The sequence below is a fragment of the Leptodactylus fuscus genome, chromosome 4 (genome assembly GCF_031893055.1).
Source record: "Leptodactylus fuscus isolate aLepFus1 chromosome 4, aLepFus1.hap2, whole genome shotgun sequence".
NCBI classification, from domain to species: Eukaryota; Metazoa; Chordata; class Amphibia; order Anura; family Leptodactylidae; genus Leptodactylus; species Leptodactylus fuscus.
In genome coordinates this window covers 158,479,460-158,502,155 of record NC_134268.1, presented here as the reverse complement: position 1 = coordinate 158,502,155, position 22,696 = coordinate 158,479,460, and the positions used below count along the sequence as shown (strand labels likewise).

The following is a 22,696-nucleotide window of genomic DNA, read 5'->3' as shown; positions in this document are numbered from 1 at the left end:
CTTGTGTACCTCACATAAGAGTTACTGATATGTGAGAGACATGGAGGTAATAATAAAGTATCTTCATTATTATTACCCCATATGTCTCACATATCAGTAACTCTTATGGTGAGGCACACAGGGGTTAATGTGAGGGACATGATAGGGTTAACTGCTATTAATATGAGGCACATGGAGTTACTAAAACAAAAGTAATCACCCCAAATGCCTGATATTAATAAGTATAGTAACCCCAGTATGTACCTGTGTACCTGTTTTCTTTCTTTAGTTTCATTTTCCTGGAGCAGCTTCTTCTTCTCCTCTTGAGTGCAGGACAGCAGGAGCTCGGCAGGGATAAGCCCCGCCTCCTGGGCTCTCCTCAGCCGTCTCATTGGTGGGTAGAGGACAGGCAGAGAAAGGGAGGGGAGAGAGGGGGAGCGTCCTGAAACGCTGAGAGGAGCCAGACCTGCAGCTCTGTATGTCAGCCGTTGCTACAACTTCAGGGCCCCCTGTTGGTGGAAGTATTCCACCAACAGGGGGCCCCGATCATTATACTCGGGAGTCCGAAAAGACCTCCGAGAATAATGATAGCAGCGGTAGCAGCTGTCACCGGGCCCCTGCTGTCCCGGGCACTGTGGCAGCTGCCTCTGCTGCTATGGTGGTAGTTACGCCACTGGGGGTAATATTAAAACTGGGCCACCCAAGGATTATTGTTCCCATGCCTCCCATAGAGGTGAATTGGAGCTACAGGAACGGCCTAGCACAGCTGAGCTACACTCTTCTTGTAGCTCCTCAGAAACATTGCATCTAAATGTGCTATATTGTGTCCAGAAAAGACTTTTAATTTTTTTTAAATTATTTTCTACCCACCTGGACCACCCTTGGGCGTTGAACTTTTTTGTAGTGAACCCCTTTGTGCATGCTCTTCTGCTTGCACACATTTTTCTAGCATGAGTTATCCTTGGTTCACATCTGTGTTCGGTATTCCGTTCTGGGAGTCCGCATGGGGACCCCCCAAACGGAATACCGATCGGAACTGCAAGCGGTGTACAGAGAAAACACATGAACCCCATAGACTATAATGGGGTCCGTGTGCTTGCCGTGTGCTGCCTGCACAAATCAGGGCTCGTTCACATCTGCGCCTGGGGTCTCCGTTCTGCAGGTTTCCGTTTCCTGCACGAAACTGGACAGGAGATGGAAACCTGCAGTCATGTTTCAAACCCATTCACTAGAATGGGTTTGAAAAGTGTCTGGCCGTGAGCGCTGGTGACCGTTTTATGCTCTCCGAGACTAAATAGTTTTTTTTTAACCAGACAGAGTCAGACTTGCAGGACTTTGTGTCCAGTTTAAAAAAAAACGGTTTCGCCGCGGAGAGCATAAAACACTCACGGGCGCTAACGGCCGGACCATGTCTGACAGGTTTCCGTCTTCTGCCGGCAGAAGACAGAAACCTGATACGGAGACCCAAACGCTGGTGTGAACCCAGTGTTATACGGACAGGAAAGTAGATTGTGAACAACTTTCCTGTCTGCATGATCCCTGCGGAAATCTGGTGGCAAGCACACGGATCCCATTATAGTCTACTGGGTCTGTGTGCTTTCACTGGCACACCGCTTGCAGTTGCGTTTGGTATTCCGTTTGGGGGGGGGGGGGGGTCCTCATGTGGACTCCCCTGGACGGAATACAAACGCTGATGTGAATGAGGCCGTATAATAATAGTTGCTGAGATGTCTCATAGTGCACCAAAACGCAGCAAGTTGAAGTACATTTTTGGCCACTTCCGAGACGCAGCAGGTTAAGGCCCAGTTCACTTCTGCGTTTGGGCCATTCCGTTCCCCTCTCCACATGAAAAATGGGGAGACAAAACTCCTGCAAGGAGCACTTTTCTCTCCGCGTATTTCATGCAGAAACTAAGCGGAAACCCCCATGGATTCCATTATAGTCTATTGGGTCCACAGGTTTCCTTAGGTAACTGCTTTTTTTTAATGCGGATAAGTTTGCGTTCAGGGGATCCCCAAGCAGATTCCTGAACAGAAACCCGAACGCAATGTGAACCGGGCCTTAGTAAATCTGGATGACCAGTCTTTCCACTCAGCTTTGGTGCAAGCATTTCCCACTTACCCTTCGCTCACATTATAGTCTATGGGATCCGTGTGCTTTCTCTGGCACACCGATTGCAGTTGCGTTCGGTATTCTGTTGGGGGGAGTCCTCTTGTGGACTCCCCCAGACAGAATACAAACACTGATGTGAACGAGGCCTTAGTCTGTGTTCACACTAGCATTGAGTGACCGTTCGGGGATTCCATTCTATTCTGCCTTGCGGGACTTTTCTAATTGCCGATTTCGGGCAGAGACCTTGGGGACCCCATTATACTCTATGGGGTCTGCAGGTAACCCCAAGCAGTACGTGAAGAACGGAAACCCAAACGCTAGTGTGAACTTTGCACAATATATACTGTACCGTACAAATATTTTGCATGAATATTAAACACACTGAGCTCTGCTGCATGCACATTACATAGACAATTGTATTCTTTGCTTCTAGTTACACAGTAAAGTACAATAATACAGCCCTGTGCACACAGCACAACTACTATAACTGACTGCGCTTACATTTTACATCTACTGCACAGCACCGCCTCCTCCGACTGGTCACATGGGCGTGACGTCACCACAGGTCCTTCTACACACTAGAATGGAACATCTGCCAGGCGTCCAGGCTTATGCATTACGTTGCTAAGGTAACGGACTAAACCAATGTGTACATACTGGATGGAAATGATATTGTTTTGTTTGGGTACTCTAATTAAGTTGAAGAATGCCACTGCGCCACTTATATGGACTAGATAGAGATATCTGAATGGAAATAACGAAAAGGAAGAATGGTGTTCTTCTTGTCACCCCTTCTGACTGATCTATTACACCCCTTCCCGGATGTAATAGCTCAGTCTGAGGACGGTTGGTCTCCGAGCTGCTGCAGGTAGAAGCATGGGCTAGGTGGGCGCTCGCCATAAATACGTGACGTCAGGTGAACAAGGAGTCTAGTGCTCAGGTCAGTTCTCGCTCCTTCTCCATAGCTCTGGCTTTCTTCTAGTACATAACTACATCTTTAAGTTCACAAGAGACTTAGATGCTCCTAACAACAACAACAACACACACATGTAATGTGCTTTTCTCACAATAGACTCAGATCACAGCCTGGTGGTTAACTAAACAGTGTATTGCACTATACAATGTATATGTATGTGTGTCTGTATTACTTGTCCTCAAATACCAGATTGAAGAGATGCATAGTGAGTCTTGGTTTAATCTTGTCCAAGGATGAGATATCTCTGATCAATCCGGCTAATTTGTACTAGATATTGGGGGCGGCATGGCAGCAGATGTGGCTACAGATCGTGTAAGGTGGATAGTTTATTTGTGCTGCAGATCTGAGAGGTCCGCGAGGATTATGGGGCGGCAGAAGTTCCTTTAGTAGTCAGGGAGAGCAGGCTGAGTTGCTAATGGATTTGTCATCAAGTAAACTTTAAAGGCATCCTATCATACAAATGCTTTCTTTTACTGAGTAACACTTCGGAATAGCCGTAAGAAAGGCTATTCTTCTCCTACCTTTCATTGTCTTCTCTGCGCCGCTGTTCGCCAATACTGTGTAAGCAGCCATTTTCTTGTGGCCTGTGGGGATGTGCAGTCTGCTCTGCCCGAGGCCTAGAAGTCTGAAACCTGCGCCGGAAAAAGAGGATGAAGAGGACGTTGCTGACAAAGATGGAAATGGCGCTGTAAAGATTTCTCTCGCAGCATTGGGGACGCCCCCAGTGCTGTGAGAGAACTCATTTGCATACCGACAAAAATCTGGATTTAAGGCGAACGGCAGTATGGAAAAGACAACGAAAGGTAGGAGATGAGTAGCCTTTCTTAAGGCTATTCCGACGTGTTACTCAGAAAAAAAAGCATTTGTATGATAGGATCCCTTTAAAAGTTATTCTCCATTTCACCACAACTTTGGAGTGCTGTTCTGTTCTACATTTCTAAAAATTTTGAATTCAGCCCCATTTTTGAACGGGCACCCAGATAATTGTTCATACACATGTCTGCTGCATACATGCAATTATATAAGATTATGAAGGCATGGACCAGTGTGGAGAGGTCTTGTGTTGGAATAAGGTGTAGATTTTTCCAGTGTATCTGAGGTGGAAGTATGAACATTTGATAATGGAGGATACCTGGTTCCTGAAAGACAGTTCTCCTTAGGTTTAGTTCACACACAAATACTCGCACGTGCATATTCCGTCGTGGCTGCCTCAACGGGATGCTGGTGCAGTGCATGACATCCCGTCATGGGTTTTCGCTCCGGATTAGGCTCAAATGAATGGGCCTAGTCCGGAGGGTGCTGCTGCGACGTGGACACCGCGGCTGATTCAGCCGCGGAATCCGCTTGAAGAAAGGGAAGGTCGTTTCTTTTTTCCTCTAGCAGAAAAAAGAATGCTAGCGGTTTACATAGACCACCATTGTGCCCTTAAATGACTACCAAAAAATAGGGAAAAGGAAAGGGGAAAACACAGCCCACTTACTTGACCTTCAAATAACTTGAGAAGTCTATCCACGGTGATGCCGTTTCAGTATTAGAAATTGGAGGAAGCCCGGATACGCCCCATCGGCTTGGGACACAAATGCAAAAAATCGGTGAACAAGATCCAGCTCCACTCCAAGGTCTTTTCAAATAAAACTTAGCATTTATTGATGCACTGAATAAAATCCAATCAAAATTGAAGAAACATAAGCACCATTATGGTGTTTCCATTGTTACAGAAGACGCAACTGACGCGTTTCGAGGATTGTTCCTCTTAGTCGTAGGCTACGACTAAGAGGAACAATCCTCGAAACGCGTCAGTTGCGTCTTCTGTAACAATGGAAACACCATAATGGTGCTTATGTTTCTTCAATTTTGATTGGATTTTATTCAGTGCATCAATAAATGCTAAGTTTTATTTGAAAAGACCTTGGAGTGGAGCTGGATCTTGTTCACCGATTTTTTGCATTCTTAAATGACTACACCCAAGTTTTGCACATAATCTCAGCTGTTTCACAATGTGTACACTTAAAGGGGTTGTTTAGGATCATTTTATTAATTTAAAATTTCAAGCAGGGTGTATAAAACAAAAATACACATACTCACTTGTTTCTGGTGTTCCAGTTCCTCCCCGCATGGTCCAGTTCTGCAGCTCCGCTGTTTTCTTCTAGCGGAATTTCTGCCACTCGTGATTGCTGAGATCAATCTGCGGCCTCAGCGAAGGACTACCTGAAGCTACTACCGTGTCCTTTCCTTAGGCCGCTGAGGCCAATGAAGCCTAAGCTAAGGGACACAGGACATTACAGCCAGTGAGAGAAGACAGCAGAGTGGTAGGACCAGACTGTGCTGGAAGGCATAAGAACATCTGGAGACAGTTGACTATGTTTTGTTTTTTGTTTTTTTACCTTCGCCAGCATAATTTAAAAAATATTTTTTATCCTGGACAACCTCTTTATTGCTTGAGGTAAAAAAGCTCCTGCTGTGTGCAATATTCACCTACAACTGATGTCTGCTTATTTCTCCATTCTTTCCCATGCAGACACTGGCTGGGTTGGAAGTGAAGCAGCTCAGGTTATTAAATAAAGGCGTTATTCAGCTTAAGCTATTTATGGTCTACCCTCAGGATAAGCCATAAATACCTGATCAGTGAGGGTCTAAAGCTGGCCCCTTGACCAATCAGCTGTACGGAGCTGATTTCGGGACCCATCTTATACACTATACCAGGCCAAAACCATAAATCTCTGTCCTTTGTATAGCGGCCGACTGCCATCTCTGCATCTCACCTCCCATTGAAGTCGGTAGGAGCTGAGCTGTAGTGATGGTACTTGATCTGGACCAGGTAAGGAAGCGTTCACACTACTGTCCGACAGGTAGTGTCCGCTGCTAATGTCCGTTCAAAATCTTGCACGGACATTACCAGCGGACACTAGCTGTGTCCGTGACATGTTTCATTCATTTAAATGGACATCGGGTGCGTTCTTTTACAGTCTGTGCCTGTCCTTAACTGTCCGTTCACAAAGATGTCCGACTTTTCAAGCGGACAGCAAAACCCGACATGTAGGTTTTTGCTGTCCGCTTGCAAAGTCGGACATCTTTGGGAACGGACAGTTAAGGACAGGCACGGAGTGCAAAAGAACGCACCCGATGTCCATTTAAATCAATGAAAAATGTCACGGACACAGCTAGTGTCCGCTGCTAATGTCCGTGCAAGATTTTGAACGGACATTAGCAGCGGACACTACCTGTCGGACACCGACGGTAGTGTGAACACTCCCTTAGAGAGACTGGAAGTTGAGGTAAGGAGTAAATCTTTCCTCGAGTAATATTGGCGTGCCTATGTAAAGTATGTGAAACTACTTTGTAGGCCAGGTTGGTCTCTCCTAGCATCAGTATCTGTTATGTCTTCTTCTAGTTACAATTGTTTGAGGTTAATATTTGGGTTAATATTTTTCAGGTTCTATGTTCAGTGTTAAAACATGGAAAACTACATCCTTTATGAAGAAGTTGGAAAGGGAAGCAAGTCTATTGTATACAAAGGAAGAAGAAAGGGCACTATCAACTTTGTAGCAATTCTTTGCATAGACAAAAGTAAAAGGGCAGAGATCACAAACTGGGTAAGTGTATGTGTGTAGCGATGCCATAACTCATGTAAGATGATAGGAACTGGATAAAGTACTGGTTTCAGCAACTGGGACATTGCTCATTATCAGAGGCTCCATGAGTATGGGCACATTATAGATTATAGGAATGGTTCAACTTTAAAAGAGAATTTTCATACAGTCTCAAAATAGGTTGAAAATAGAAAAGGTACTTACCTCATCAACCCAATCGTTCCTGTTGGTATCTTAATGCCGGCCTCTACTTTCTTTTCTTCAATCGAAACACAGAAAAGTCCTGCAAATCAGAACTTAAGCCCACTAACCTGAGTGAAGGTCCAAACTGAAAATGAAAAATTCCAGACCCACCATGGGATGCAATACTTGTGGCCACTGGAAGTTCTGCACATATCACTGAGCTGTTAGTGTGCTGTGTATCCCTATTAGTATGCCGGATTGTCCTGTATGATGGCTCCCAAAATCATCACACCAGTAGTTGGGACAGCGTGTTGTTTTATAGTAAAGACATTACTGAAGCCCTCGCTGTTTTTGATCCCGACCATGTTTGGATCCCAAATAGAATTTGTTAAAGAAGGTGACATGCTTCCAGTCCATAGCAGTTCAAGATTCTTGTTTACGACATCATTGCAAATGAAGGTGATGGTGGCTACCTGTCAACAGCAGGACACAGAATTGGTGCTGTGAAAAAAGGTTTGGGCAGAGACGTGGGTAGGGGGTGTAATAAAGGTGCTACTTGAGGCTTTATGGTTGGCAAGTAAACGCTTGGTGTTTTACTTACTTACCAGCTGATCAAATAATCCTTTCTTCTGGTGGTCTGTCTGGGCCGGCCCGATCCTGTTCTCTGTGTGCGTGACATGTAACTGCTGCTCCAAACCCCTCCTAACAGGAGGTCATGATGGGTCATAATGGCCTGATTTTCTCAGACCAATAATACACCCTCTTTCAATGTTTGTCTACTGGGTAAAATGTTTTCAAGTACATCATAGAAGTATGCTTAGTAGTCAACAATCTCTTACTAAGAGGTACACTACCCAAAGCAGCCTCTAGGAGCATTTTTATAGGGCGACTGGGAAAGTACTTTTTTTCCCTCTGATTAGACACTTCGTCTTGGCCGAGTCTCATCAGACCACGCCTGTAATCATTGAAATTTCTACTTGCCACGTTTTGCAGTAACTTCAGTAACCTGACATTTCTATCTGGTTACGTTTCACACAAAAAAACACAGTTTTTCTAGGATATATTCATGTCATTATTTTCAGGTTTTTTTCTTGTGGCCAGATGTTACATTCAAGTCTATAGTGAAATATTAACTGGATTCTGTCAGGCACACATTTCCCCCCAAACCAATAACTGTGTTGACCCAGACACATGCCCCATGGGACTTTGTGGCCACAACTGATAAAGGAATGCAGAAATTATAATCTTTTATGGATGTGCAAATCAGCCTGAATATGCAACAGGGGCAGATCAGATTTGCCAACAGGTAGCCAAAATCCTTGCTCAATATCATCCCTTTAGCTGGGAATATTTTATTCTTCAGAAGTTCCCATTGAAATGAATGAAGTGGTGACATGCATTTCCAACCTGCTTCTTCATTCATACTGGGGTGCAAAATACCCCAAGTTTTCATGATTGACGGCAGTCCCAGAAGTCAAACCCCACTGATCAGCAAGTCATTACATATCGTGTGAATTATTTGTTACTGAAGTACCCATTTGAAAAATTTTTACAAAATTATAGGACCACCAAAATGCATTAAAAACATTTGAAATTCGTGGACATCCACATTGTGATCCAGTTTTTCGAGCCATATCCTCCAGCAATGGATCGAGCAGGAAGAAAAATATAAGTTCTTCCTATATATATATTTTCTTTCAGATCCACTTCTGCTTAAAAAATTGTGTCACAATCTGCCTCAAAATCAGCTTCCTCCATGTGAACCTATCCCTATACATCTTCATGCATACAGCTTTATCTTTCGTTTGTGTAATAGGTACCTAGTAATGTGTCCTTACAGCCTATAGTGGTACATTGTGAGCTCCAACTCCTTTTTTGTCCATTTGTTCACTTTGTCTTCTAATTTGGTTTTATTTGTATCTATTCTGATTTCACAAATTTAGATACATTTGGGAATATTGAATAAAGGATAGTTTGCTGTAAATTATGTCAATATAATTGCATGAATATTTTTATTATTATTTATCTTTATTTTTAGGTCCGCTTGACCCATCATATCAAACACAAGAATGTGGTGACGTTTTATGAGTGGTATGAGACTAGTAACCATCTGTGGCTTGTTGTGGAGCTGTGTACAGGTAAGAGCAAGTTGAATGCTCTGATCCTACGGCCATTTACTAACTATCAACACGATCGTTACAATGTAATTTTGTTGTACTTGATATCTGGAATAGCTGATGCCTGGGCTATTAATATTGTATTTCTTTTGTCATAATTCTTTTGTCTCATTTGGTGCCGTTCCCAGAATCAACTCATGTGAACTCAAAGGGAAATAATGATATTAGATTTAAAGTGCCTGGGGAGGGGCAGAACGGATGGCAGAGCGTCATCTCTTGATCGATTTCTGTTCAAGTATTTACTGTAGATTAAAAGCAAAATGTTATTTATTTATTTATTTATTTATTTTGAGGGGGTCAATGAAAGCAGAGTTTTCTTATATAATCATATATTCTAATAACCATTGTACCTTGTACAATTTTTAAAATAATTTGGCAACTGGGCATTACCAACTTGGGGCATATCCCCACACAGGAGTATGTTGTGTATATGTAATTTGTAGATGGGACAAATGGATAAGATGGCTAAGCATTGTACTATATAGTAGTACAGTAAATCTGACCCTTCAAAAATGGCGCCTTATGCATCCAAGTACATGGAAATATAAAACCGCTACTGGTGTTAATATATGTAAACTCTAAGGAAATTTTTTAAAACGTAAAAAATGAAAAAAAGAAAACAACCAAACAAAAAAAACTATATACATTTGGTATCTCTGGAATCGTACCAATCCATAGAATACAGGTAACGTCATTTCAGCTACAAAGTATATGTTGCAAAAACAAAACCTTTAAGAAAGTCAGATTAAGGGTGAGTTCACACTGAGTATACGCCAGCTTATGCTGAACGTAAAACACGTTCAGAATCAGCGGTGTATAAAGCAGTTCCCATTCATTTCTATGGGAGCCGGCATACGAGCGCTCCCCATAGAAATGAATGGGCTGCTTTTTTCACTGCGAGCAGTCCCATTGAAGTGAATGGAAAGTGCCTGCGTGTACGGCTAGCTCTGCTCAGTCCGAGCCGTACACGCGAGCACTTCCCATTCACTTCAATGGGAGTGCTCGTAGTGAAAAAAGCAGCCCATTCATTTCTATGGATAGCACTCATATGCCGGCTCAGATAGAAATGAATGGGAACTGCTTTATACGCCGCTGATTCTGAACGTGTTTTACATTCAGAATAAGCTGGCGTATACTCAGTGTGAACTCACCCTAAAGCAGTTTTTCCCCAGTTCCACCTCATTCAAAACTTTTTTCAAGCTTCCCAGTACATTGTATGGAAAAGTAAATGGTACCATTACAAAGTATAATTTGTATAATTTATCATTCGCAAACATTAAGTCCTCATAGGGCTCTGTAAACAGAATACTGTTGGCAGTTTCAGCCTGCGTGGGTTCCACTTTTTCTGCAGACCCCACAATGTTCTCAAAATGTCCAAGGAAGAAAAGCTAAAGGGCCAAAGAAGCACAGGTGTAAGCATTCACTAGGGGAGCTTTCCCAGTTTGTTGCTGAGCCAATGTTTTGTTATGCTATTTTTGCAATGAGTTACCCTGTATATTAATAGTATAGAGTTACATTACAGGTGGTTCTCTTGAAACGGTCATTGGTCAGGATGAGCATTTGCCTGAAGACACCATCCGAGAATTTGCTATTGATATAATTTCTGGACTCCATTATATCCATGAACTTGGAATACTTTTCTGTGATCTGACCCCTCGAAAGGTAAGGCCAGTGTTTTGTATACCTGGCATATAACTGAATGCTACGTCTTGAACTGTACAATGTGCCATCTAATGTGACTTCACCTTTTTGGGTAGAATCAAGCTGATTTCCTACAAGCATTTTTTTTGCATCAACATACATGCTAGGATATAGCGTCACTAACATGTCTCGGTCACATGATGTTATTTCAACTCATGTATATCCAGAACTGGATTGGTACTCTTTCATGTATTTTTAACCTAGACACTGCTGTTCACCAGTAGACACAGGCTTTCCTCTGGTTATGACTGAGATATTACAGTATTATGAAAGTGCTCCAAGTATGCAAATGTTAGATGACTAAAGATGAATCTAGCTATTACATTGATGGCATTTATTCAGCAGCACAACAGCTGGAATATGTTCCTTTATAATACTGGCACTGTGCTTGGGAACGGACATCCACATTATCCCAGCGGGTCTTTGTTTACTGCACAGTAAGGTCATTAAGAAGACCACATGTAAAATCTTCATTTTCTGAAAGTGGGGAAATCATTTGGGCTCTGTTCACATCCGGCCTCAGATTTCATCATATTTGCTGGAAAAATAATACAGCATGCACCATTTTTTTGTGTTTTGCTTTTTATCATTTCTGGGAAAAACAACGGACACCCAACAAACCCCATCAAGAGTCCGCAACGCAACCTGTTTTTTGTATAGATGGTCGATTTAAATTAAGATATCAAAGATGAGGTACTTGGAGTACCGGTCAATAATTGTAAGGCTCATGACCCCTATACTAAGGTCATATAGCACAAGCCATAACCAAGAAGTGCTGCCACCAGATGCTTTTACTGCTATTTCTTAGGATGAACGTGTACTTTCCCATAAGAAGCAATGAAAGTACATGTGTAGCCCTCAATTATTGGTAAATGTATGTGTCCAGGAGCACCGTGTGGCAGCACCCTTAGGAAGGTGACACACTATAGCTGCATCCAGTCCTAGGCCATTGGAACTTTCACTTCAATGTAAAGCTGCATTCACATGATGCCTTTTTGCACAAAAATACATGTATTTTTATTGGAAAACTGCCTGTATTTTATTGCACAAAAACACACTGTCCTACAGAATAATGTCCTATAGCGGCTACTCCACACAATATAATATCTCTTCAGACCCCACAGTATAATAAGTGGATCCCCAAGAGAAGTGATTAAACATAATATTATGTTGCACACCTTCCCTGAACTCTGGTGCGGCTCTCTGTTCTCTTTGGCGCTTCTACCTGCCGTCAGCGACCGCTGAATGGTCTCAGTGGTTACATTAGTGCCATGACGCATGGAGTCCAGGGAAGGTGAGTAACATTTTTTATGTTTGGTCACCTCTCCTGGGCTTCCACTTATTATTCTCTGGTGTCTAGAGAGACCCCAGAGTATATTAGCAGCTTTTCGTTTCGGACATGTTTGGTCCGAATGAAACTGCTAGGCTGCTGCGCTAGAAAACTATGTGCCAGGGGTTGCTGACCTCTTGGTTATGATTTTCACAAGTGCTTTTTAATAAGGTATTCTTACACTATTTCCTCTGGTTAGAAATATACTTGTACTTCATGCACATGGTGCTGTGAGGTCACTGTCTATGTGCTCTGTGTGCTGCAGTCTGTGAGAAAAATAAAATTACAGACAGTACAGAGACCTACTGAGGTTCTGCGAGGGCTGATGGAATACTATGGGCATCTTATTTTTGATCAATTGCTATATGGCAGAGTTTGCCAATGGTGTCAGATTTATAGGATATCATACTGAAGCCAACTTCTTTTACGTTTCTCTTAGTTACATACACTGGCTTTTAAGAGTCCTACTTTTAATGCCTCAATACATGGGTTTCATATTTAGTATTCCAATATTCTCAAGTATACAGGGAATCCCATCTTGTGAAAACTGAGGGAGATTTAGCAAAACTGGTGCAAAAACAAAAATGGTATAGTTCCCCATGGTACCCTATAAGGTCTCTGAAGATCTGATTTTTAGCAACAGACACTATTCTTCTTTTGCGTTGTACTGGATTTGATAACTTATTGGCTGTGGTTTGGCAGGGTGAGATATTGCTGGATATGACTGTAACACAGTGGAAAATTGTTCCTAACTGTATTATGTGTTTCAAAGCTGTTCAGATATATATACGATAACGTCCATAGGGATGTTTCATTCTTCACTTGACAACGTTTCTATATCTCCTGTCTTTTTTAAATACTGTAGCTAGATTTTTGAACATATTATCAGAGAAATAGTAATAGTAACATTTTTTTTGTTTGTTATTTTTTGGAAGATTCTCCTGGATGGACCTGGAACCTTAAAGCTAACAAACTTCAGCTTCTCTAAAGCCGAAGGTGAAAACCTTGAAGAGTTCTTTGCAATGGTTGGATCAGAGGAAAATTCAGGAGATACTGGGGAATTAACACCAAGACGAAACCTGAGGAACCGCATTAAAGGTGATTAAAAATAAAGGGTATTTAATTTTTTTTAAAGATTTATATAATTATTATGAGATTCCACTCTAGACCACCATTGTTGGGGTTAAAAGACGTGTCTGGCTCATCAAAAACAGGCCAAATAGTACCAGATAGGTCTAAGATAAGTCTTGATAAGGCTTTATTGATAAGATTGCCAGTGTACAGAAAATAAAGCAAAACGACAAAAAAAGAAAATCCTGGTCTGTCTGTCACTTACTAAATATTTCCGAAAGACCTGCCTCAGCACAATTACAAACCACTGAAAGAACTAAAGCACTTTACAACATATCGTGTTTCCCCAATAGCAGGACACCCCCCGGACGTAAGGCATGGGGGGGGGGTGGTTCTTGAATTGCCTAATATAAGGCACCCCCTGAAAATAAGGCATGATCAAAAACCATTGCAGCTGGCTGAACACTGTGCAATGTGCTCCGTGTGCACAGGAAAGGCGGCTGCTGCCTCTGCTGTTGTATCCATTGTTCCTGCTGCTGTAGGATGAGCTGGGAGATGCCCATTGTGCATATGCTGTGGGCAGTCGGCTCTCCCAGCTCATCCCAGAGGCAGCATGCGGCATACAGAAAAGGCAGCCAGTGAAGTGAGGCTCTCTGGCGTGACTGCCGGAAACCTTGCTAAGCCCCGCCCAGCGCTGCTGCGAAGATGGGCAAGGTAAGTAGGATACCTTCTCTCCCCTTCCCCTACACTACCTACAACCGGCAGTCATGCCGGCACTTCGCTAAGGAAATGTCGGCATGACTGCCGGTTGTCATAAGACGTCCCCCGAAAATAAGACAGGTCCTATATCTAGGACGACAATTTAATATAAGACACTGTCTTATTTTCAGGGAAACATGATAGGTGACTCCCAAGGAGCTCAGTTGTATTTATTTGCCCAGTTATCTGTATATCCTACTGAAAGGTATGCAGTATATAACAAATATGTTATTGTAGGGTCTCCAGTTTATGCTGCGCCAGAAATAATCAAAGGAGCGGATTTCTCCATATCAAGCGACCTTTGGTCTTTAGGATGTATCTTATATGAAATGTTCACTGGTAAGTTGCACCATACATTATGTTGGACTTCTCTATTTCAGCCGGTTGCAGTTGTTGCTAATTTTTGGAAAACCATTTATGCCAAATGACTGATGTGCTTTCTACTATAGAAGCACAGATTCCTGATGAAGGACGAGGGGAAAAGTAAATTCTCACTTTTATTAACATTTACAGGAAGCAGAGTATATGTCACAGCTAGATCCTTTTTGGCTGAATAAACATAATCACTCTTTATAGCAGATATTGGGTTACTGTTGGTTTGCATACACAATGAGGAGCATTTATTATTGTTGTATGCTACTGTCATGGCATAAAAAAGTCATAAACCTACGGTTTGCGACTTTTTAAACTCAACTTTTGAGATTTTTGTTAAGGCATTTGTACACTGCCCTTATCACTTTCATAAATGGGGGTGGGGGCACCAGTTCCACTAGATTCTTAAATCAGTCACCTCCTCCACTAGTGCTGAAGATATGAGGGCCAGCAGTGAGAATGCAGATCTTCATAAATCTTCCCCAATGTATCTTTGTCAAACTAAAGTTTATTGGCAGCTTTTGTCACTGCCTCAACTATGAAATTACAACTGCAAATTAATGGGGTTTTTAAAGTAAATGCTGTTATGGTTTTTTTTAAATGTTTTAATATCCTTCATTCACTTTGCAGGGCGACCGCCGTTTTTCTCTGAAAGCTTCTCTGAACTGGTAGAGAAAATTGTTAATGAGGATTTTAGTCCACCACAAGGTACATTATTTTCTTTGGGTTCTTTTCCTACTTTTCATCTGAAAAACTTCAGAAAAGAACATTGCAGCATTATCAGTACCAGAATGTAATGGGCAAGGTGCTATCATGTGGAAACTTTTGCTGTGAACACTTTGAAGACAAGTTTCCTCTTTGTGTAGTTTGGGTGGTTTCCATATTTTTAAAACTTTCTTTTTTCATTATTTGTTGTTTCCAACATGTTATTGAATATATCTTTCAACCTTGTAGAGTCTTTATCAGTGTGGTTATTATTGACTGCTGTAAATCTTCAGTAATGTTCTGCAATGGCTCAGTGCCTATTAATGGGGTCTTCCTATCTCGCTCTACATTATTCTTCCACAAGCTGGTGGGTGGGTTTTGACTATTTCATAAACCGGACACTATTAACTACCTCAGTAGATAAAGACATTGCCTTTACCACAAGAGATTATATATTATCATTACCAGATATTTAATGTAAATGCAGATCTAATAATATGTATTGGCAATGTATATTACAGTACACAGGTTTATAGAGAAAAGTAAACTTACATGCTGCAGGGAAGAGAATGGACTTGCAGAAAACTTTATATTATCTTTGTGGTTACATAGAGAGATATCAGACACTGTTCAAGTCTTTATTAGCAAACTTTAATTAGCTGACTTGATTGTCCTGCAGAGCTCTTGATAACAGCAAGAGAACTCCGAACACAACCCCCCCACCTCCCCAAGAGCAGTGACTCATCCTCCTGATCTGTGTTAGGCTAAGGCCCCACATTGCGGAAATGCAGCTTTTTTTGTTGCAGATTTTGCTGCGTTTTTTTTTTTATCCAAAGCTGGGAATTTATGGAGCAGAAAGTTGAAGTATAAGAACTTCCTATATATTTCCCCTTCCTTTTGTAGCCATTCTTGACTTTGGCTCAAAAAACTGCAACAAAAAAAGCTGCATTTCTGCAACATGGGGCCTCAGTCTTATATAGATATGAGGAATAATCTCAAATAGCTGGCAAATGAAGCAGAATTCCTAAAGCAATGTATGTAGGAAAAGTCTTGATATGGGAATACCCCTTTAAACAACATTAGTACATTAGTAGATTTTAGAATGTCTCTCTTGCTGAATGATACAATTTATGTATCTTTAGATACTTTTGTCTAACCTTAGGCCTGGTTCACATCTGCGTTCGGTATTCCATTAGGGGAGTCCGTTTGGGGACCCCCTGAAAGAAATACCGAATACATTAAAAAGCGGTTAGCAAAGAAGCCTCTCGGACCCCACAGACGATATTGAAGTCCATGTGGTTTCTGCTCGGTGTCCACACAAATCATGCAGAGAGAAAAGTACTTCTTGAAGCACTTTTCTCTCCGCATGATTCGTGCGGAAAACACATGGACCCCACTATAGTCTATGGGGTCTGTGTGGTTTCTTTGCTAACTGCTTTTTAATACGTTCGGTATTTCTTTATCCCTGAACAGAATACCGAACGCACAGAATCCCCGAAAGGAGTAATGAACACAGATGTGAACCAGGTCTTACACCACATATTGATTGGCTTGCTGGGCTCATTTTAGGGTACATTAAGCCACTTTATTCCCCACTATGACACATCCCATGTTGTGTGGAATAAACAATGTCTAAGGCACACAATAATTGTGCACAGCATATATGACTAAACTGAACTTCGGTCTCCCTTGGTTTAATCTCCCCCTTTTTTGTTTTAATTCCTCACCATTTTCAAGATCTTTACTGGTTTTCAGTGCATGGAAGCCTTATTGTTTACATCTGGAGGTTAAAAACATTAATTTTCAATAAACCATGATTAAAACTTATTTCTGCCCCCTCCAAGACATTGTGTTCACAGCAATCTGTCTAGCAATCTAAATCTGTCCCGTATTACATGAAATTACTTGTGTTTTACAAGTGCTGCTTCTTATTACTTCTAAATATTCCTAACCAGGACCATCATCTACCAAGCCATCTGCAGAGTTCCAATCATTGCTTAGTGGCTTACTTCAGAAGGACCCTCTATTAAGGTAGGTATAAATATTATTTAAAGGGTACCTCAGTTTTCATAACAAGTTAAAATATCTGCAGGGTCTTGCTGGGCTGTCTGTTTTTATTACTGTATAAGCCTTCTTTCATAGTGTCTTATCCTTTTTTTGCTGCTAATATTCCCATTATGGCTGCAGCACATTTTAAGTTTCTCTCTCAGGTTGTAAGTGTTGTACAATAAGGAGTAGTCTCTATCACGCCCTCCCCCCCCCCCCCTCCTCATGCATTACTACTACTGGTTTATCTACATGTAATTCTGCCAGGAGTAACTGTAAGATAACAAATAGCTAAGAAAAGCCAAGAGCTCATAAGCAGGATATCCAGAACAGTGAACTGCAAATATAGGCCAAATGCATACAGGCATGATGGTGCACTTAAGTAGACTGTTCTTACATTGTAATCTGTGTAATGTGCAGACTGTTAAGTCCAGTGCACAGAGAATGCTGTTTGCGGACGTGTATAGCGGCTGCGAGGAAAATCAGACCCTCCCTTCTATATTCAATGTGTAAAGATGGAATAGACTCGCTCACTGGGAAGCTGTCTTGCTTATTTATTGGTATCTATGGGAGGGACTTCCCTGGTAACAGATGGTGAACAGCAGATTAGCTAGAAAGTAAATACATAGTGGCATGAAGAGAGAGGTTTTTCAGGCCTTTTTACCCGTAAAAAGTGCTTAATGCTTGACATTATTTACTAATGCAGCTGTCTTGTTGCCTCGCAGGTGTACCTGGACTGAATTACTGAGTCACTCTTTCTGGAAAGATGCATTTTCTGGTGGTGATAGAGATGTTCCAGATGTCAGTACCCTAAGGTATGGTTCAATAATTGTTTGCTGAAAGGTCAGCTGAGCAAAATATTTTACCAAGCTCTAATACAGTAGCATATTTTGTTTTTCTTTTAGGCCTGGTTCACATCTACACATGGGTCTGCTTGGGGACCTCCCGAATGGAAACCTAATCCACCTAAAAAAGCGGTTACCTTAGGAAACCCACGGACCCCATAAACTATAATGGGGTCTGTGTGGTTTATGCACCAAAAATGCAGAGAGAAAAGTGCTGCTTGCAGGACTTTTCTCTCTGCACTTTTCATGCGGAGAGGGGAACGGATTTCCTGAACGTAAATGTGAACTGGGCCTTAGTTCTTTTTGGCTATTTTCCTGTAAAAGCAAGACACCGCAGCAAATAAACAGATACCTTGTTGTATGGTTATAATGGAAGTCAACATAGGCTTGTCAAATACTATATTATACCCGGTTTCTCCAAACATCAGCCCTACCCTGAAAATGTTCTAGCTTGTTCTTGCAGGGTTTTTGGAGAAGCTTGAAATCTAAGCCCGACTTCCAAAATAAACCCTAGTTACAGGCAGTGCCTCCAGTTATGGTTATATCATGTAACGTCACAGAGATGGACAATAGGCATACTATAGCTCCCAATTGGAGTAACTTTGTAAATCACTGTTATTAAAAAGAGTCTGTCACTAGAATGTAGCATGTTAATCAAGTCCCGCAGATAGAACTGTTAGGGTTACCTGAAAGGTTGTTTTTACGTCCTCAAGCTTTGCTTCTGTTGCTGAGAAATTGCTATTTTTGTCCACGTGCTAAAGAGCTCTTTAGAGCAGTGAGGGTGTTAGACTTCATGCACACGACCAAATGTGCAGGCCGGTGGAGGTGACTCTAGTGACAAACTCCCTTTAAAATATATATATTCTTCCTTGCTGAAATTTCAATAATTTGCCTGTAATAGCACCCCCTGGTGTTAAAAAAGTGTGTGTATGGAATTAAGGCTGGATTTGCATCCTTTTCTTTTTTCTTTTCTTTTCTTTTTGGTAGAGTTGGAAGGGACCTCAAGGGCCATCGGGTCCAACCCCCTGCGAGTGCAGGTTTTCCTAAATCATCCCAGCTATATGTTTATCCAGATTCTGCTTGAAGATTTCCATTGATGGAGCGCCCACCACCTCCCGTGGCAGCCTATTCCACTCTCTCACTACCCTCACTGTCAGAAAGTTTTTCCTAATGTCTAATCTGTATCTCTTTCCCTTTAGTTTCATCCCATTGCTTCTTGTACTTCCTTGTGCTAATGAGAATAGGGGAGATCCCTCTGCACTGTGACTACCTTTCAGATATTTGTAGACTGCTATTAAATCTCCCCTCAGCCTTCTCTTCTGCAAACTAAACAATCCCAATTCTTTTAGCCGCTCCTCATAGGACATGGTTTGCAGACCTTCCACCATTTTGGTTGCTCTTCTCTGGACTTGCTCCAATATATCGATGTCTTTCTTGAATTGAGGCGCCCAGAACTGTACACAGTATTCCAGGTGTGGTCTGACCAGGGAAGAGTACAGCGGAATAATGACCTCTCTTGATCTAGATTCAATGCTTGTCTTAATACATCCCAGAATTTTATTAGCCTTTTTTGCAGCAGCACCGCACTGTTGGCTCATGTTGAATTTGTGATCTACTATTATGCCCAAGTCCTTTTCCCCTATGCTATCACTTAGTTCTATTCCTCCCATACTATATACACTCACCGGCCACTTTATTAGGTACACCATGCTAGTAACGGGTTGGACCCCCTTTTGCCTTCAGAACTGCCTCAATTCTTCGTGGCATAGATTCAACAAGGTGCTGGAAGCATTCCTCAGAGATTTTGCTCCATATTGACATGATGGCATCACACAGTTGCCGCAGATTTGTCGGCTGCACATCCATGATGCGAATCTCCCGTTCCACCACATCCCAAAGATGCTCTATTGGATTGAGATCTGGTGACTGTGGAGGCCATTGGAGTACAGTGAACTCATTGTCATGTTCAAGAAACCAGTCTGAGATGATTCCAGCTTTATGACATGGCGCATTATCCTGCTGAAAGTAGCCATCAGATGTTGGGTACATTGTGGTCATAAAGGGATGGACATGGTCAGCAACAATACTCAGGTAGGCTTTGGCGTTGCAACGATGCTCAATTGGTACCAAGGGGCCCAAAGAGTGCCAAGAAAATATTCCCCACACCATGACACCACCACCACCAGCCAGAACCGTTGATACAAGGCAGGATGGATCCATGCTTTCATGTTGTTGACGTCAAATTCTGACCCTACCATCCGAATGTCGCAGCAGAAATCGAGACTCATCAGACCAGGCAACGTTTTTCCAATCTTCAATTGTCCAATTTCGATGAGCTTGTGCAAATTGTAGCCTCAGTTTCCTGTTCTTAGCTGAAAGGAGTGGCACCCGGTGTGGTCTTCTGCTGCTGTAGCCCATCTGCCTCAAAGTTCGACGTACTGTGCGTTCAGAGATGCTCTTCTGGCTACCTTGGTTGTAACGGGTGGCTATTTGAGTCACTGTTGCCTTTCTATCAGCTCGAACCAGTCTGGCCATTCTCCTCTGACCTCTGGCATCAACAACGCATTTCTGCCCACAGAACTGCCGCTCACTGGATGTTTTTTCTTTTTCGGACCATTCTCTGTAAACCCTAGAGATGGTTGTGCGTGAAAATCCCAGTAGATCAGCAGTTTCTGAAATACTCAGACCAGCCCTTCTGGCACCAACAACCATGCCACGTTCAAAGGCACTCAAATCACCTTTCTTCCCCCCCATACTGGTGCTCGGTTTGAACTGCAGGAGATTGTCTTGACCATGTCTACATGCCTAAATGCACTGAGTTGCCGCCATGTGATTGGCTGATTAGAAATGAAGTGTTAACGAGCAGTTGGACAGGTGTACCTAATAAAGTGGCCGGTGAGTGTATGTTTTTTACATTTCTGTTACCCAGATGTAGAACTTTGCATTTGTCCCTGTTAAATACCATTTTGTTCGCCTCAGCCCATTGTTCCAGTGTGTCTAAGTCCTTTTGAATACACTCTCTCTCCTCTCTAGTGTTGGCTATTCCTCCTATCTTCGTATCATCTGCAAATTTTATGAGTTCCCCAATAATTCCATCGTCCAGATCATTTATAAAGATATTAAAAAGTACTGGGCCCAGAACAGAGCCCTGCGGCACCCCGCTTTTGACTTTCTTCCAGTTCGATGTGTAGCCATTTAGTATTACTCGTTGTGCCCGATCATTAAGCCAGTTGTGAATCCACCTAACTGATTTTTTGTCAAAGCCATACTTAATCATTTTTTCAATAAGAAGGTTATGTGATACTTTATCAAATGCCTTACTGAAGTCAAGATATACTATGTCCACGGCATTCCCTTGGTCCAACCATTCAGTGATTTTGTTGTAGAAGGAAATCAGGTTAGTCTGACAAGATTTATTGGTCATAAAGCCGTGCTGGCTCTGGTTAATTAATGCCTTCCCATCCAGGTACCGAAGTAAATGTTCCTTGACAATTTGCTCAAAGATTTTTCCTGCTATCGAGGTCAGACTTACCGGCCTGTAATTTCCTGGATCGTCCCTTTTCCCCTTTTTGTAGATGGGGACAACATTTGCCCTTTTCCAATCTAAAGGGACCACTCCTGTTTCCTATGACTTACCGAAGATTATAGCAAGGGGTTCTGTTATTTCCTCTGCTATCTCTTTCAGGACTCTAGGGTGTAAATCATCTGGTCCTGGGGACTTGGTTTCCTGTAACTTGGCTAAGTGCTCTCTTACCAGACCTTTGCTTATAGTCAGCTTGGAGTCCTCCTTCCCCTCATCTCCATCACCATTAATGTCGATATTTCCATTAGTTTCTTGGGAGAAGACGGATACAAAATATGAATTTAGTAGCTCCACCTGCTGTTCCACCATGTTAACTGTTTCTCCCTTGTCATTCTTCAGGACTCCAATGGCCTCCTTCACTTTTCTTTTGCTTTTAACATATCCCCAAAATCCTTTTACCTTACTCTTTGCCTCTTTTGCAAGCTTCAATTCGTGTTCAGCCTTAGCTCCTTTGATGCTTGTCTTGCAGAGTCTGCAGACTGCTGTGTACTCTTCCTTAGGTATAGTTCCCATCTTCCACTTTTTGTATGTTTCCTTTTTCCTTTTTAGCAGGTTATGTAATTTTTTGGTCATCCATCCTGATATTTTTAGGTGCTTCCCATTTTTCTTCCTTCTAGGTATTGTTAGTTCCTGTGCTTTAATGATTTCCCTACGGAAGATTTCCCACCCTTCATGTGCATTTTTGTGCTTAAGAATTTTGCACCATGGTGGACTCTCCTAAAATAAATCCCTGTAAGGAGAACTTTTCTCTCTGCAGGTTTCAGCATAAAATGGCAGAAAATCATTGTAAACTCAGTGGATCCCATTCTACTCTATGGGGTTCGCAAGTAACCTCTCTTTGTGGACTGGGTCTCTGTCTTTCGGACCCCATGCAGACTTGAACGACAGAGGGGTTAAAGACCTTTCACCACCTTCAACAACTCCAACTGACTGCATCCTACAATAGTTGTCACTCCACTGATTCCATTGCAGTTAGAATGTTTTCTCTAGTGATGACCGTTCTTAAGCAATCGTTTCTGTTAGTTTAAGCACAGTTATACTCTCTACTGTCAGGTGGGAGATTTTAGGCTTCAACCAAAAGACGGGGACCGCCCACCTGACACCAGAGAGCATAACTTTGCTGCAGCTAACAGCAAGATTGCTTGGGATTGGTGACGGTTAGATAAAGAATTCCAGTTGCGCCAGAATCCGTGGAGCAGCAGCTATCGGAGGATGTAAACAGTTGGAGTTGGTGATGTGCTTGCCCATTAGAATATAGTACAGCTTC

At 42.2% G+C, this 22,696-nt stretch overlaps 1 protein-coding gene across 1 annotated transcript in view; it reads left to right on the top strand.

The window, feature by feature from the left end:
• The first annotated feature begins 2,942 nt into the window (after positions 1-2,942).
• Positions 2,943-22,696, top strand: part of ULK4 (unc-51 like kinase 4) — a 511,681-nt gene continuing 491,927 nt past the window's right edge. Inside the window, exons 1-9 of the mRNA XM_075271240.1 lie at positions 2,943-3,018; positions 6,474-6,660; positions 8,879-8,978; positions 10,540-10,679; positions 12,984-13,146; positions 14,116-14,217; positions 14,881-14,958; positions 16,911-16,986; positions 17,727-17,816. Coding sequence (XP_075127341.1) covers positions 6,523-6,660; positions 8,879-8,978; positions 10,540-10,679; positions 12,984-13,146; positions 14,116-14,217; positions 14,881-14,958; positions 16,911-16,986; positions 17,727-17,816 — 887 coding nt within the window. The 5' untranslated portion in view covers positions 2,943-3,018; positions 6,474-6,522. The remainder of the gene's footprint in view (positions 3,019-6,473; positions 6,661-8,878; positions 8,979-10,539; positions 10,680-12,983; positions 13,147-14,115; positions 14,218-14,880; positions 14,959-16,910; positions 16,987-17,726; positions 17,817-22,696) is intronic.